We start from the raw sequence: 14,963 nt of genomic DNA, 5'->3' as shown, positions 1-14,963 counted from the left end.
GGGGGAGGCGGGCAGCTTCCCCCAGCCCCCGCCAGCCGCTTGGAGCCGCTACGGGGCCCCCCAGGGTCCCCCAGCCGGGCTCCACCCCCCCCCCCCCCCCCCCCCCCCGGGCCGCCCCCCCCCCCCCCATGGCTCCCCAGCCGGGCTCCACCCCGGGGCGATCTCCCGCTGCTCGCTCCAGGGCCCCCTGGGACAAGCGCCCGGGGGCGGAACAGCCCCGCTGCCAGGGGCTGGGGGGGACAGGCCCGGTCCCTGCTCCCCCCCCCCCCGGTACCCCCCCCGAAGCCCATCTCCGCCGCGGTCTGGTGCACGCCGGGCACGGCCGGCCCGTGGGAGCAGCAGAAGCCGGGGGGGGCCGAGGAGGCCATGCGGGCCCGATCCCCGGGGGGGCCCCAGTCTCAGCCCCACGCCGGCCAACGGCGCCCTGGGCTTGGCGCAACCCGTTTTCAGTCCCCCGGTTCCGGTTCCGGCTGGCGCGGACCGACCCGCGTTTGACCGGCCCCGGGCTCCCGCTGGGCGCCGAGATCCCGGCCGGTTCCCCGGGCGCGCTGGCAGCGCGGAGCCGCCAGGGGGCGCCCGAAGCGCAGGATGCGGGGGGCGCAGCCAGGCCGGGCTGCTCCCACGTGCGCCCCGGGGGGCGGGGGACCTGCTCCCCCTCGGCCGTGCCTGGGTGTCCTGGTCTCTGTGCCTGGGTGCCAGCCAGCGGTGCCAGCCAGCGGTGCCGGGCCCCGGGCGCCTTCGCCCAGGCTGAGCCCGGCCGGACGCGCTGCACCGAGGTGGCGTTCAGGCCTCGCCTGCGGCTGGGCAGCTCCGCGCCGGGCACAGGGGCATGATCTGGGCAGGGCAGCGCCCGCAGGATGCTGGCACGGGGCAGCGCAGGGAAGGGTGACGTCCAGAGACATGTCCCAGGGTGCAAAGAGCCATCCTGGTGCCAGGCTGGGAGTCTGAGACCTAGGCTCCAGCCCTGCCGCGGCTACCGGCCCCAGGGTTCCTGCTGGGACAGGGGGGTCGTGCCCCGCACATCCTGTCTCCACGGCCACTCTCCCAGTAGAGCGGCCACGGGGACATGTGGGACAATCCCGAGCCCGTTGCCGTGGGCACTGAGCACCTGGCAGCTTTCCGGGTCAGCGACCTCCGAAAGGAGCCGGTGCTGGGAGAGCCTGGCAGGTGGCAGCCGATCTCCCCGCTGGCTGTGAGGGGCACCCAGGAAACCCGGTAACCCGGTAACCCAGTAACCCAGGCAGGGGCTTTGATCAGGCTGGAACCTTCCACCCCCACCTTCCCTCCAGACACTCAGGTCCCAGCAGGTCTTGATGGGGACGGAGGAGAGCCCCCCCCCCCTGCTCCCCTGCCCTGCAGACCCATGGCACAAGCCCCACACCCAGCTCTTTCCTTTGAGAGGTCGCTCTGCAGTTCCCAGCCCCCCACCGGAACATGCCATGCCCATACACCTGATCCGTCCAGGTGGCTGCATTACAGCCTGTCCTTGGCCTCCCTCCAGAGCAGGATCCCAGCCCTGCCTGCTGCCCACAGCTTCCAGACGTCCTGCCAGCAGCGCTCCCAGCTTGGGCACAGATGTGCTAGAGAGCCATGCCAACTCCCCACCAGCCAGCTCCAGCTCCAGCCCCGCAGCCCTGCCCATCAGTGTAAATTACCAGGGGGAGGGTTGGGATGGCGCACCTGGGAGCTGGGCCAAGCCTTCCCCAACTCACCGAACGCATGCCTCCACCAGATGGGCCTGAGCCAAACACGGTGGAGCGGCTCAGATCGCCCCCAGGCAGGCAAGGCCCCTGCCCCATGGTTCTTGTAGCATGGGCCTTATCCCATCTGCCGGTGACCCCTGGGGCACACAGGGAGTGACTTGTCCTATGCAGAGTCAGCAGCGATTGGCGTGGTTTGGTAACCCCATGTGAGGTGGGGCTCCCCTCCCAGCATCTTGGCTGGCCCCCTCTGCAGCTGTCGCCCTGTGCTCCCCGCACACTGCCCAAGTGCACCCTGAAATTAACCCACTAGCCTTCCCATTAGGGGAGAGCCCTGACCCCAAATGACAGGCAGCCCTGGCCAGATGCAGCCCGGGTGTCTGTCATTTTGGAGCTCCCTGGCTTAATTACAGCCTCTGTTCAGAGCCGTGGGCTGCTGCTCACATCCGGCACTGGCTCCCTCCTCGGCGCTGGCGTGGCCCAGCCAGGCCCTCAGATTGCAGCCCGGGGTGAGCAGGAGGCCAGGCAGCCACTGGCACTGTTGTGGCTGGAGCTTGGAGCGCGTCCCCTGACATGGAGGCCCGGGGGGAGGTGTTACGGTTGCAATTCTCAGCTCTTCCGTGGACTTGCTGGGTGACCCTGGGCCAGTCAGTGCCCCTCTCTGCCTCAGTTTCCCCCTCTAGAATGGGGCTAATGAACCTTCCTCATCTCTCTGGTTTACATGGCTTTGGGCAGGCTCTGTCTCTCACTCTGTTTGTGCAGGGCCTGGCTCAACAGGCCCCTGATCTCCCCTGGGACCGCTAGGTGCAGCTCTAATACAGGGCAATTCATCTTGGGTTTGGGCTAATGCAACTCTGGGAGAGGGTGGAAGGCCAGCCTTGGCTGTGTCCCAGGATGCAGGCTGGATTGCAATGGGTCCTGGCTGATGGCGGTGGTGGGGGTGCCAAGGGGAACAGTGGGGGAGGTGCATGCTCTGGAACTGGGCTGGGCCCTTCTCCAATCAGTGGCGTTATAGGAACCTGCTTGTCGCCCCTGCTGGAGCCTGCCAGGCCCTTCCCACGGTGCCCGGTGCCAGGGAAGGGCGGGGAACTTCACCGCCCAGGTGCTGCATGCAGGTGCCAGCTGCTCCACATGGCAACAGGCCAGTGCAGCTTGTTGACTGCAGCAATTTCCCATAGGGCCGTGCCGTGCCAGCCGGGACAGGAGGGCCGAGCAATGCATTGTGGGTACTTTGTGGGCAGGTCCAGCCCATTGTAAACAAGAGACGCTTCTCAGGAGGTGGCTGCGGGGGGAGGGGGGGGATTTCTGAACCCCCCCCCCGAGGGCCCAGGCCCCTGGCTGAGACCCAACTGCACCCATGGGCCTGAACCGCCAGGGTGACACGCTCCCTCGTGGGCCACCAGCAGCTCTGGGGTGGGCTGGGAAGGGCCCAGAGGGGAAGGATCTTCCCTGGGCACATTCCAGCCTTTTCTTGGTGACCCAGCACGGGTCCCCAGTTCCCCTGCGCCGCTCGCAGCCCTCCGGGGTGCCCTGGCATTGGGGGGCTCTGAGGAAAGGCCACACTGGAGATGATCCATCCCCCCCTCCCCCCCAAGAAAGGTCCAGCCAGGCCGCTCCTGGAGAGATTGCACGTGCCCCTGGGCTGCAGGAGGAGGCTGTTCTTCCCTGGGGCAGCCTGTGCTGGCATCGCCGCCCAGGTTCCCATGGGGGCTCGTGGGGGGCCGGCCGGCTGGCTCAGGGGGTCTGGCCTTTCCCACGCTGAGCTGCAGCACGTAGCCTGAAGGGGACGTCCCAGCAGCCAGCCCCTGCGTCAGCTTCCCATTCATTGCAGGGCTGCATAACCTGGCCCCGAGGAGCTGCCCTTTCCCAGGCTGGGAAGCTAGGGCCATGAGAGCAGAGCCGGGCTTCCCCCAAGAGCTGCCTCTCCCTTGAGCCGAATTCCTCCAGGGGAAAGGACCCGACCCGGCAGTGCCAGGAAGCAGCGGCCAGGCAGAGCCTCCCCCCGCCCCTGGCATGGAGTCACCGATTCACCTGGGACACGCAAGATTGCCGGTGACTGGAAAAACTGAGACTCGAACCTGACACCCTGCCCTAACCACTAGACTGTGCTCCTTCCCAGAGCCTGGCATAGAACCCAGGAGTTCTGACTGTCTCTCCTGTGCTAACCACTAAAGTACACCCCCCCCCCAGCACGGGGAATAGAACCCAGGTGTCCTGATACCCAGCCCCATGCTCTAACCATTAAACACGATTGCTGCTGTCTCTTTCCTCTTCATGAAGCTTGTTCCTGTGTGGGGTGGCCATGAAGGAACGAGCGCCCCAGACTGCCATGGGTCCAGGGGACAGCACAGCTGAATGGCCCAGCAACGTCCATCTCTGCCTCGGGCCAAGGGTCCAGGGCAGCAGGGTGGGAGGAGCAGGCTGGCCAGAGAAGCCACGGAGAGAACATGGCCCCTTGGTGCTTTCCTGGGGGATCGGGGGGCTCTGCAGCCCCATTTCCCATAATCAAGCATAATCCCTGTGTCTCTTTTGGGGACTGGGCCTAGCTCCACTGAGCCAGGCACCAGTGCTGGGAAAACCTGTGACCCTATCCCTGGGTCTCACATGGCCGCCCTGACCCCATCTCCCTCCCCCAGCCCTGCCAGCTGAACAGCGGCCAAGCTGCACTCCAGGATTCCCAGCGCTGCCCCCTGCGCTCTGAGGGGCCGGGTGGGCTCAGCCTGCTGCCGTGGGAAAAGCTGGGAACGGGGCCGGCGCTCTTTCTGGGACAGTTCTTTTCCCAGCTGAGCTCGTGTTTGTTTTCCTTAGTGGGCTGGGCCTGGGCTGGGTCTGACGCACGCTGGTACGTCGCTGGGCTCGGGGCCCTTGTCACATTCCCCCCTCCCCCCACTGAGCAACTCTGGGATCACGCTGGCAGCAGGCCCCATGGCAGAGAGGGGCAGGAGACTGGAATTTCCCCATGGAAATTTCACATGCGAGCGCATCCAGCTGTGGGCGCCGGCTGAGGCAGCAGAGGGCGCTGCAGCCACTGGCCAGCCCCCCCAGTGTCCCCAGGAGTACAATGTGGGGGGGGGGCTGAATTCAGTAACCCTTGCAAGGTGGGAGGGGGCTGGCAGGAAGGGCCCCCCAGATGGCAACAGGTGCCCCTGCCCCTCCCCAGCACCCTATGGACCGACCCGTGCTAGGGTCTCCCTAGAAACACTGGGGTGCCAGGCCGGCCTGTTGGCCCACCCGCCCCAGAACCCCAGCTGGCAGAGGGGTGATCTGCCTGCCGAGGGGCAGCCCCGTGGGAAGGTCACCCCTTGCAGGGCTGGGGGGAGCGGCCCAGCCCCGGGACACGCCGCTGTTACACAAGCTGCTTCCCAGAAGTTCTCCTCAGGGCAGGAAGATGAAGAGCCAGTGAGGACGTGCACAGGCAGAGCCACCACGGGACGGCCCAAAGCCACTCTCGGGTTCGGGGAGCGGCCCGTGGGAGCCTGTCCCGGGCCCCTGGCATAGCCACCACCAGCTGGCCAGGTAGCACCACACCCACCAACCTGGGGCTCTGAGAGCAGGCCCAGCAAAACCCCACTGGCAGGACCCAGCGCTGTGCTTGTGAGCCCCTCATTGGAAGGGTGAGGGGGGACCTGGCCTCAGGCCACAGCTCTCCCCAGCCCTCTGCGGCCGGCCGGCTCCCAGCCTACACGGTTCTGTCCCCACAGCCCGGGCTTCCTGGCAGCTCCTGCCTCCCTCCCTCCCACTTCTCCTTGACACATCTCCTGGCCACTGTGCTGCGACTGGCAAGGGCCCAGCATGGCCACATCTGCTGTGCTGCATGCCTGGAGCAGGGGCAGCCCCTCGCATGGCCACAGGCAGGGACCGACCCAGCCACCTGCTCTGAGGCAGGGCTAGGAGTCAGGGTTCCTGGGATCTCCTCTTAGCTTGGGTGCCAACATGCTGGGTGGCCTGAGCTGGCTCTGCCTCGGTTTCCCCAGCTGTAAGGGGTGGGCGGGAGGAGCAATGCTACGCTCCCATGAGGATCAGTTATGAGGGAAGTGGTTTGGGCAGCTCTCCAGCTGTGGAGGGGGGGGGATGGCCCATGCACACCCCCCCTCCCTTTGCTGGCTCTGCTTTCTCCAGCTGTTTCTGGTAATTAATTAGCAAAGACATGGAGCCAGGACTGGAGAGCGAGTCCTGGTGCTGCACGGCCATGGGAAGGAGCCGCCCGGCCGGGAAGGCCTCCCTGCAGCACAGGAACCGTGATCCTCTCCCCTCCCACCTTCCTGCTTTGCTCCACCCTCCCCCCCAGCCCCACGGAGCACCCCTGCCCCACTGCCGAAGGGCTAGAGAAAGCAGACCCCTTGCCTGGGCCCAACATGGCACATGCCCCCCCCCCCCGCCCCAGGGGCTGGCCAGGGTCCCTCTGGCAAAGGCTCAATAGTACCAGCTCCTTCCCCCACCACAAGGCGGCGCTATGGCACTGGCCTGCAGGGGGCCAGGACAGCACCATCCATACCCAGGGGCCAGGGCCTGGGGGCAGGGAAGGGCCCTGAGCTCATGGCACCCCCAGCAGGATCACGCCGGTCCCCATAGACGCTGCACAGCTTGGACTACGAAGGGGTCGGCAACCTATGGCACACATGCCAAAGGCGGCACACAAGCTGATTTACTGTGGCATGCTGCTGCCGAGCCCTGGTCCCGGCCACCAGCCCCACTCAGCCCGCTGCCGGCCCCTGGTCCCGGCCCCACTCAGCCCCCTGCTGGCCCGGGGTCGCCACCACTGGCCCCACTCGGCCCACTGCCGGCCCCTGGTCCCGGCCCCACTCGGCCCACTGCCGGCCCGGGGTTCCGTCCGCCGGCCCCTGTAAATGTAAAATGTGTTATCCGCACAAGAAACCTTAAATGACCATGAATAAATGAAGAGTGGGACACCACTTCTGAGAGGTTGCCGACCCCTGGACTACAGGGGAGTCAGATGGTGAGAAAGGGCCCGGCTCTTCGTGTGGATTTAACCGGGATCGACTGGGGCTCAGGCCAGCCAGCCCCGAGAGCAGCCAGCGCTGAGGCCCCGCCAAGCAGACAGCTGTCAGCAGGGACCGAGCCTCTGGCCAGACTCCTGGGAGCTCCCCACAGGGCTGCTCCTGGGGGAACCTGGCCAGGTGCCAACTCCCTCCCCCACTTTCACATCACCCCTCCAGTGAGCGGGGCGCTGGCCCTGCCCAGGAAGCCTGACCAGCTCTGCCCCTAGAGGGTTAAGCAGATTAGCACTTGCTCTGGCTTCAGCTCACCTGGACAGTGACAAGGTGGCAGCGAATGTTCGAAGCGGCACCTGTGCTTTAGTGAGAGCGTGAGGCAGAGCCAGGCAGGAGGGAGACTGGGGGAATCTCTCAGGCTCTGGGGTTTGGGTACAATCACCATCACCCTGGCAAAGGGAAGGCCTGTGGCTTTCAAGGCAGAGCTTGTCACATGCTGGGGGGGGGGGGGGGCACAGTTCTGAGAGGCGCCTGCAGGCAGGGATGCTGGGACTAAGCCGGCAGGAGGGGAGGGTTCAAATGCCAGCGAGTGAGATGATCAGTGGGGTGCCCTGAGCCCCCCTAGCCTGATGCCCCAGGGCAGGCAGAGCACAGCACAGATCCACACGTGCCTGTCCTCATAGGGGCGCAGCAGGATCAGGCCCCTCGCCATAGGGACGTGAGCCTGGGCACATGGCGGCAGTGCCAGAGCAGATGAAACCCGGGGGTCCTGGCTTATGTTGGGGGAGGGACCCCAGCCAGCCCGTGCGCTGATCCCAAGAGGGGTGGGAGCAGAGGGGGGCTGGGGAGGGGAGAAAAAGCTGCAAGAGGCTCCCCCCAAGCCACAGAAACGTCCCACCCCCCAGCCCCGATTAGGCAGAGACCCTGGGGCTGCTGCTTTAAGAGCACTCCAGGCCCGGCGGGGGCCCCCCTTCCCCTTGGCAGGGAGGCCAGCTCCCAGGGGAGCACGGAGCTTTTTCCACTCCGGGAAGACTCAATGCCCTTTTATAGCCCGCCTGCTCCTTTTTCCATGAGCTCACAGGCGGGGGCCGGGAACAGCCCTCCCCCAGCCAGGGCAGGGCTCCCGCGCTGTGGCCCAGACACCTCGGGCAAGGGGTGCAGGGCCCACGCGGTGGGAGATCAGGTTGGGGGCCAAGCCCCGGGCCACAGTTCAGTGCCGGGGGTGTGCGCGTGTGTGTGTGCGCGCACATGCAGTGGGCAGCGCTAGCTACAAAACGCATGGGCTGAGTTGGGGGGGGGACAGCACTAACTGCCCACCCCCACACTGACCCCCACCCCAGCAGAGCCAGGCACAGAACACAGCATCTGCCGGCACCAAGCGAGGGCACCAGCCCCCCCCTCCCCTCCCCTTCCCTCCCACAAGGCAACAGGCACCAGCTGGAGTTTCTCTCCCTTTTATTATTAATATAAAAATACTCCAGTATTTACAGCCAATAAATATATTTCAATAACAAATAAATTACACTGGGGTCAGGGGGTCCTTGCTGCTTATTTACACTGATAAGGGGGTGGGGGAGGCAGCTGGCGTGCGGGATCGGGGGTAGCTGGGGCAGGAACTGGCTTGGCCAAGAGGCAGGGACCCAGGTTAGGTGTGGGGGGGTATTTACACTGGTACCCCCCACCCCTCAGAGAGGGGGTGTGGCAAAGTCACCAAGTCCATCTCTGTGGTTTGAGCTGGCCTAGGGGGGGCACAGGAACACAGCCCCCCATTCCACCACTGCCGCCCCCCCAGGCACAAGGACACCTTTGGCCCATCACCAGCATGCAGGCCATGGGGCACGACCTTCGGGGGGGGGGCAGGGAGAAGGCCAGAGCCGACTCCCCCCCCTCCAGGGACTGCAGCCCACAGGTAATCGGGACGGGTGCCCTGTTCCCAGCGTGCAATGCAGTCCTGCCCAGCATTACTGGGAGGGCACCTTGTGTCAGCTCTGGGTCTGCCCTCACTCCCACCCAGCAGTGGGTGAAGGGATCCACATGCCAGTGGCCACCCCAGGCACCCACCGGATAGTGCTGTCACAAGGGGGGTCCAGCCAGCAGCCAACAGCACCAGGCTGTGCCTCTCGGGCGAGCCGGCCTCCAAAATCCCGCCCGCATCTGCTCCAGGCACCAGGTCCTAAGTAGGCTCCGTCCATCCAGGATCCGGGGCAGACTCGTGCGTCCCCTCTGTCCGTCCATCCAGGACCTGCCCATACATCCTAACCAGCCGTTCCCAGGGCCCAGGCGAGCTCCGGAATGGGCCCGATCCACTGAAATACGGACAGCGGCCACGGGGGGATCAAAATCCACCGAAGTCGTTAGAAAAAGGGTCCCACGTGCGTCCCGGCTGGGCAGGGCAGGGGAGCCCGGTGCCCCCGGCCGGGTCTGAGGTAGCTGTGCCTGCGTCAGAGGCCCGCAGCCCCGGGCTCACACCGAGGACTCCTCGGGGTTGGAGTCGGGCAGCGCCTGGCGCTGCTGGAGCTTGCGGCGTAGCTCCTCGGCCAGGTCGCTGTAGCCGGGCCGCTCCTCGGCGCCCAGCTGCAGGCGGATGTAGCCGTTGGAGGAGGAGCCGCGGACGCTGCCCAGGTGGATGCGGTTGGGCGAGTGCGGGGGCGGGGAGGCCAGGGGCTGCCCGGGGATGCCATTGGTGGGGGGCGAGGGTGTGGCCGAGCCGTTCTGGCACACGGCGTGGCCTGGCACGATCTTGAGGGAGCCATCCGAGTAGTAGTAGCTGGCCGGGTCCCAGAGCTTCTCGTCCGAGTCCGAGGTGGCGCTGGGAACGAACTTGGGGCTGGGGGGCTCCTTGGGCAGCTCGATGGGGTACACCAGGGTGCTCTCCACAGCTTTGGTGCCCTTGGCCAGCTCCTCCCGCAGCCGGCGCCGCAGGGACAGCACCACCAGCAGCAGCACCAGGCACAGGGCACCCAGCGCGATCGCCACCATCCACACCAGCCCCAGGCTCTCCAGTGGGGCCCGCGCCTCCAGTGTGGCGGCCGGGCCTGCCACCACCGACACCATGTAGCCCTCAGCTGCCAGGCGTGCGCCCTGCTCCTCCGAGAAGCACCGGTAGGCACCACCATGCTGGGGGCCCGTGCCCAGGATGACCAAGGCCTGCAGGCGGGCGTCGTACAGCACCGAGGCCTGGTCCTCGGCCAGCTCCCGCCCATTGAAGGTCCAGCGAGCCCGGGCCAGGTTGGAGGTGAGGCGGCAGGGCAGGACCAGGTCCGTGCCAGCCACCACTGTGATGTTCTTGGGAGTGACTTTAACTGCGGGACAGAGGGGAGAAGGGGTCAGGCTGAGGTGGGGGCTGGACCCTCTGCCCATCCCACAGCGATGCCCCATGGGCGATGCCAGCCCCAGGGCCTTGGCCTCTTTGCTGAGGCTGCAGGGACCAGCCTGGAGATGGCACATGCCCTGTGGGCTCTGACACTGCTGCTGGTTTCACACAGAAGCTGGGCACTTGGACACACCTGGGCTGTGCCAGGACCGGCGGGGGGGGGAGGGAAGAGAGTCGCTGTGGGCTGTAGGGCGGGTACGGGAGATGTTCGGCTGAGTGCCCTTCACCCAGGTCCCCGGGACAACCCAGGAGAGGCCCTGGGACAGGGGAACCCAGGGCAGCTTCAGCCCTGCGCCCCACTGCTCCTGGGCAGGTACCTCAGCACCAGTCAGCCTTGCTCTCCAGCTGGGGAAACTAAGGCACAGAGAGAAGCAGCAAATCAGCAGCAGAGCCAAAGGAGTCCTGGCTCTCAAGCCTGAGCTGAGAGGGGCCCCCCCAAGCTAACAGAGTGCAGGCCCCCTCCCCAGCCCCTTTGGCTCCCAGGGAGCTCCCGGCCCGGAGAGGGGCGCTGGTGACCTCTCACCTGAGGGGGGTGCTCGGAGGAGGTTGCAGAGAGCCGTGTCCGCGTTCACCACGTCCTGGACCAGCAGGGACCTGAGAGAGACCCGGAGTCAGCACAGCCCCAGCTGTCCCCTGCGGGGCACCGAGCTGCAGTCATTGCCCCTTGGGCCATGCTCCGGAAGGGAGCCAGAGCCCTGGGGCAGGTGTGGGGTGACCTTCCCATGGGGCAGGGCAGGGAGATGCTAATCAGGGCCCTCTTAGAGGGGGCACTGCAATGACAACCCCTTCCTACCCCCCATGTGGGTACTTTCCCGCCCCCAGGCCAGCCCCCTCACCCGTCAGAGCCGTCAGCCCGGAGGCAGCGGCTGGCATTGCGGCTCCAGGCGCAGTAGGGGTCCTTGGCCAGGACGCAGTCGGCGCAGGAGCGGTACTTGGCGCAGTCGGCCAGGGACAGCCGCGCCACCTGGGAGCGAGAGCCGGCAAAGAGCAGCTTCTGGGGGGGGGGGGGGGGGGAGGGGAGAGAGAGACATCAGTGCTGATGGGACAGCCTAGAGCCATCACTGCCCCATACCCCGTGCCCCCCCCCCCCAACAACCCCCCTGGTTATCCCTGCCCCCTGTGCCCCACCCCCCCAATGGCACCCCCATTATCCATGGGGCCCCCCCACAGTCCAGGGCATCCCCCCAATCCCCTGCACTCTGCCCCCCCAACAGCCCAGGGCACCCCCTCCACCTCCTGTGCTCTGCCCCCCTCCACACCCGATTGTCCCCAAGGTGCCCTGCTCCCTACCTTCTGGTGGGCCAGCACGAGGCTCTCGATGGGCTGCGCCGGCTCGAAGACCTGCAGCTCCTCCACAAGGTGGACGCGGGAGGGCAGGACCAGGGCCTTGTGGAGCCACCCGTCACCTGGAAGAGCCACAGGGCAGGATTGCAGGGAGCTGTGGGCAGGGGAGGGGCCCTGGGCACCCCCCATCACTCCTGTACCACCCCCTTAGCGCCCTCAGGAACCCTTAGGCCGCCCCATGCTGGGAGATGCACCTCCCAAGTTGCCCCCATCACATGCTCAGCAGCTCCCAAAGCGGCCCCCCCAGCATTGTTGCGCCATGCGGCTGGGAGTTGCCCCTTTACCCCCCCACCCCCCAGGCAGGGCTGGGCCCAGGCTGGCTCAAGGGCCCAGAGATTGGAGGGGTGGGGGGTAAAGGGGAGCAGAGCCCTGGCAAGTACCTGTCCCAATGAAGAGCACGTTGTAGGAGACCCCATCCAGCCCGCGCACCCGGTCCACCACCAGGCGGGTGAAGTTGGCGTCCTTCTTGAGCAGCAGGGGCCGGCCGTGGCGCGGCAGCACCGGCTCGTCCATCAGCGGGTGCTTCTTAGCGAAGTTCAGCGTGTTGTCGGGCAGCTCCAGTGAGCTGGCGACGCCATTCTGCCGGTGCCAGTCAGTGATGCACTGAGGGGAGAGGGGCCGGGTCAAAGTGGGGCCGGGCACCAAGTGAGGGCAGAGGACACCACCAACCTGGGGGGCAGGGCATAGCTCAGCTGGCAGCCTGGGGGGTAGAGGCAGCTGAAGTGCCCGCACTGGGGGGAGGGACCCTGGCAGGCAGGGAGTGCGGGTGGCACTTCCCAGGGCAGCCCGGGGTGGGGGTGGGGATTAGTGAGTGCCAACCCAGCCCCCGAGGGGGCACTGCTGAGTGCTCGGGGGGGCGGGGGGTGGCTCCTGGCAGAGATGAGAGCAGCTGGCCTCCCCACTGTGATGGCTGGGTCTCCCCGGTCCCCGTGGCACTTACCGCCCCAGGCCGGGGGCTGGGCACCTGGTCCGAGTACCTGCCCCACTTCTGGGCCTGCTCCCGGTACTCCTTGTAGGGCCCCTCGAAGGCCTTGCGCACGTCCTCAATGTGGTACTGGCAGACGGCAGAGACGTCCACGTCCCCCCTGCGGGAGGGAGGGGAGGTGAGACCCGGCGTGGAGCTGGGGCTGGGGGTGCTGGAAGGATGGGGGGTGGGGAGGGAGGGTGATGGCCAGGGCAGAGCCTGGGGGGTGGGAGGGAGCCAGGGGAAAGCTACTGCCATGGTGGACGTGTGAGAGTTGGGGGGCAGCCCTGGGGAGACAGGCCCAATGGCAGGGCTGACACCGGCTGCAGAGGGGCGGAGGTCCCCCAGCAGGCAGTAGTCGGTGTAGGTGGGATGGAGGCTGCAGGGCCCATGGGGATGCCCAGTGGCCCGGGGCTCCTGTGCTCACCAGCGAGCCTGGAAGAGGCCGAAGAAAGTAGTGTCGCGCCAGGTGGTCCCGCCCAGTGTGTACACGGCCTGCAGCCGGTTGAAGTGCAGCTGCTGCTCCGGGATGGAGCAGACCAGCCGGGCCTTGAGGAACGTCGTCCACTTCTTCTGCAGGGTCCGGGCGCCGCCCACATCCCCCTGGGCAGAGGAAGGCACTACGTGAGGGGGCGGGACGGGCCAGACCCCAAGAGCCCCACTGCCTGGCACCCGGGTCCCGGGAGGTCTCCTGCCCCCATGACACCAGGCCACCACCAGGGTCCCCTCGCACCGGCCGCGGGCTCAGGCCTGGAGCGAGCTCCGTACCCAGCTGGGCCCATTCCTGCTCAGGGCAGGGCCCGGCCTGGCCCACGGGCTCCGGCCACGCCGCAGTGTCTCTGGGCACCCCTCCCGCCCGGCACGGGCCCCTGCCCGAGGGCTGGTTGCCACAGCGCCCCGGCCGTACCTTGCAGACCCGGGCCACGCGGGCCACCACTTGCTCGGCGTAGCAGTCGTACTCCACGGCCCGCTCACTGAAGAAGAAGTAGACCTTGTCGTCGTCCCCGCTGGGGCTGCCCACGCTCTCCTGCACGTAGGCCGAGCCCACGAAGTGGGGCTCTGCAACGGGGGGCACATGAGACCAGGGCTCGTGGGCCCCACAGCCCCCCAGCTCTTCGCTCGGGCCCCCAAACCCCGTGCTGTGGGGAGGAGCCTCCTGGCTGCCTCCCGTCACGCAGGGCCGGCTCCAGGGTTTTCGCCGCCCCAAGCAGTAAAAAAAAAAAAAAAAAAAAAAAAGCCGCGATCGTGATCTGCGGCGGCAATTCGGTGGGAGATCGTTCGCTCCGAGCTGGAGTGAGGGACCGTCCGCCGAATTGCTGCCGAATAGCTGGACGTGCCGCCCCACTCCGAAGCGGGCGCCCCTCTCCAGAGCAGCCGCCCCAAGCACCTGCTTGCCAGGCTGGTGCCTGGAGCCGGCCCTGCTGTCACGCTTGGAGCCACACGCCCTCTGGAGACGGCCCGGCTGCGCCCCCTCCAACGGCACCCCCAGGCTGCTGCAGGACCCGCCCCCCCCCCGCCGGTGCCGCAAAAACAGCCCCCCCCCCCCCCCCCGGCCGGATGCCACGTGGGGAGAGACCCACACTTGGGGCTTCAATCCTGGGCAGGGACCTGACCGCTTGCCAGACCCACAGTGGGATGGGCTGGTTCTGGGGGCAGTGAAAGTCCCTCCCCCCACAGAAAGGGGGCTGCATGAGCTACTGTGTGACCCGTGCCCCCGGTTTCCAGCCCCCCCCCCTCACCATTCAGCCAGGAGGCCAGGTACTCCGTCTTCATGGAGTAGTGGGGACCCAGGTTGCGCAGGATCACCGGCTCCGTGCCCAGGAAGTTGTTGAGCGTCGCCGAGTACAGCTCGCCATCTGGACAGCACGACCAAGAAGGGGTTAACTGGATGCGTGGGGCAGAAATACCCACCAGCCTCCCGCTCCCAGCCCGGGTGCCCTGGGCCCTGTCCCAGACCCCAGCCCAGCCGGACACCTCCCAGCCCAGCCCCCCCAAAGGGCGCCACCTACCCACGATGAGGCCCGTGTGGCCCTTGGCCGGGTCGTAGGGGCACTTCCCCTTCCCGTCCTCGAAGGCCAGCCTGTTGAGGGAGAAACTGGACAGCTCCTGGAAGAGATGCCCCACACGTAGGGTCAATGGGGCCCGGCGGGAAGCTGCCTGCAGAGACAGGGCTGTGCTGGGCCCACGGCAGGGTCTGAGAATGCCCCACGCTCGGCACAGCTCCACACCGGCCATCGTCCACCTAGCGGGCAGCGCCCGTCAGCATCCCCTGCTTCGGTCCCCACCACGGACTCCCAGCCTCTGCCGGCAGAATGGGGCAGGTGGAGCTCCCGGCTCCGTCAGCCCCGACCCGTCCAGGAGGGGGCAATGTGGGGAGTAGGGCGGGACCGCTGGCTGCAGTGGGAGCTCCCGGCTCCGCCAGCCCAGCCCCGTCCCGTCCAGCAGGGGGCGCACTGCTCCGGGCTGTACTCACAATGTAGGTGCACTTGGGCTGGAAGGCGAAGGTGCCGCACGCGTACAGGTGGGAGCTGTTGTAGCTCTGGAGGAAGCGGATGTAATTGAAACAGTCGGTCTGGAGAGAAAGGGGCTGGTCAGCGGGGGTGGGGGCTGGTCAGCGGGGGGGGGGGGGG

General features: G+C 67.1%; 1 protein-coding gene across 1 annotated transcript in view; it reads right to left on the bottom strand.

Moving 5' to 3' along the window:
- Window positions 1-9,025: 9,025 nt before the first annotated feature.
- The window catches only part of LOC112117723 (semaphorin-4C), an 11,363-nt gene continuing 5,425 nt past the window's right edge, over window positions 9,026-14,963 (bottom strand). Inside the window, exons 4-14 of the mRNA XM_029912681.1 lie at window positions 14,807-14,905; window positions 14,343-14,439; window positions 14,073-14,189; window positions 13,241-13,392; window positions 12,761-12,936; window positions 12,310-12,454; window positions 11,750-11,972; window positions 11,316-11,431; window positions 10,862-11,019; window positions 10,549-10,619; window positions 9,026-9,954 (exon numbers count right to left, since the gene is read on the bottom strand). Of these exons, the coding sequence (XP_029768541.1) occupies window positions 9,116-9,954; window positions 10,549-10,619; window positions 10,862-11,019; window positions 11,316-11,431; window positions 11,750-11,972; window positions 12,310-12,454; window positions 12,761-12,936; window positions 13,241-13,392; window positions 14,073-14,189; window positions 14,343-14,439; window positions 14,807-14,905 (2,193 nt within the window). The 3' untranslated portion in view covers window positions 9,026-9,115. The remainder of the gene's footprint in view (window positions 9,955-10,548; window positions 10,620-10,861; window positions 11,020-11,315; window positions 11,432-11,749; window positions 11,973-12,309; window positions 12,455-12,760; window positions 12,937-13,240; window positions 13,393-14,072; window positions 14,190-14,342; window positions 14,440-14,806; window positions 14,906-14,963) is intronic.

This window comes from Terrapene carolina, unplaced genomic scaffold (assembly GCF_002925995.2).
Source record: "Terrapene carolina triunguis isolate 2854851 unplaced genomic scaffold, T_m_triunguis-2.0 Scaffold51, whole genome shotgun sequence".
Classification (NCBI taxonomy): domain Eukaryota; kingdom Metazoa; phylum Chordata; order Testudines; family Emydidae; genus Terrapene; species Terrapene triunguis.
This window is presented reverse-complemented; position numbering and strand designations above follow the sequence as displayed.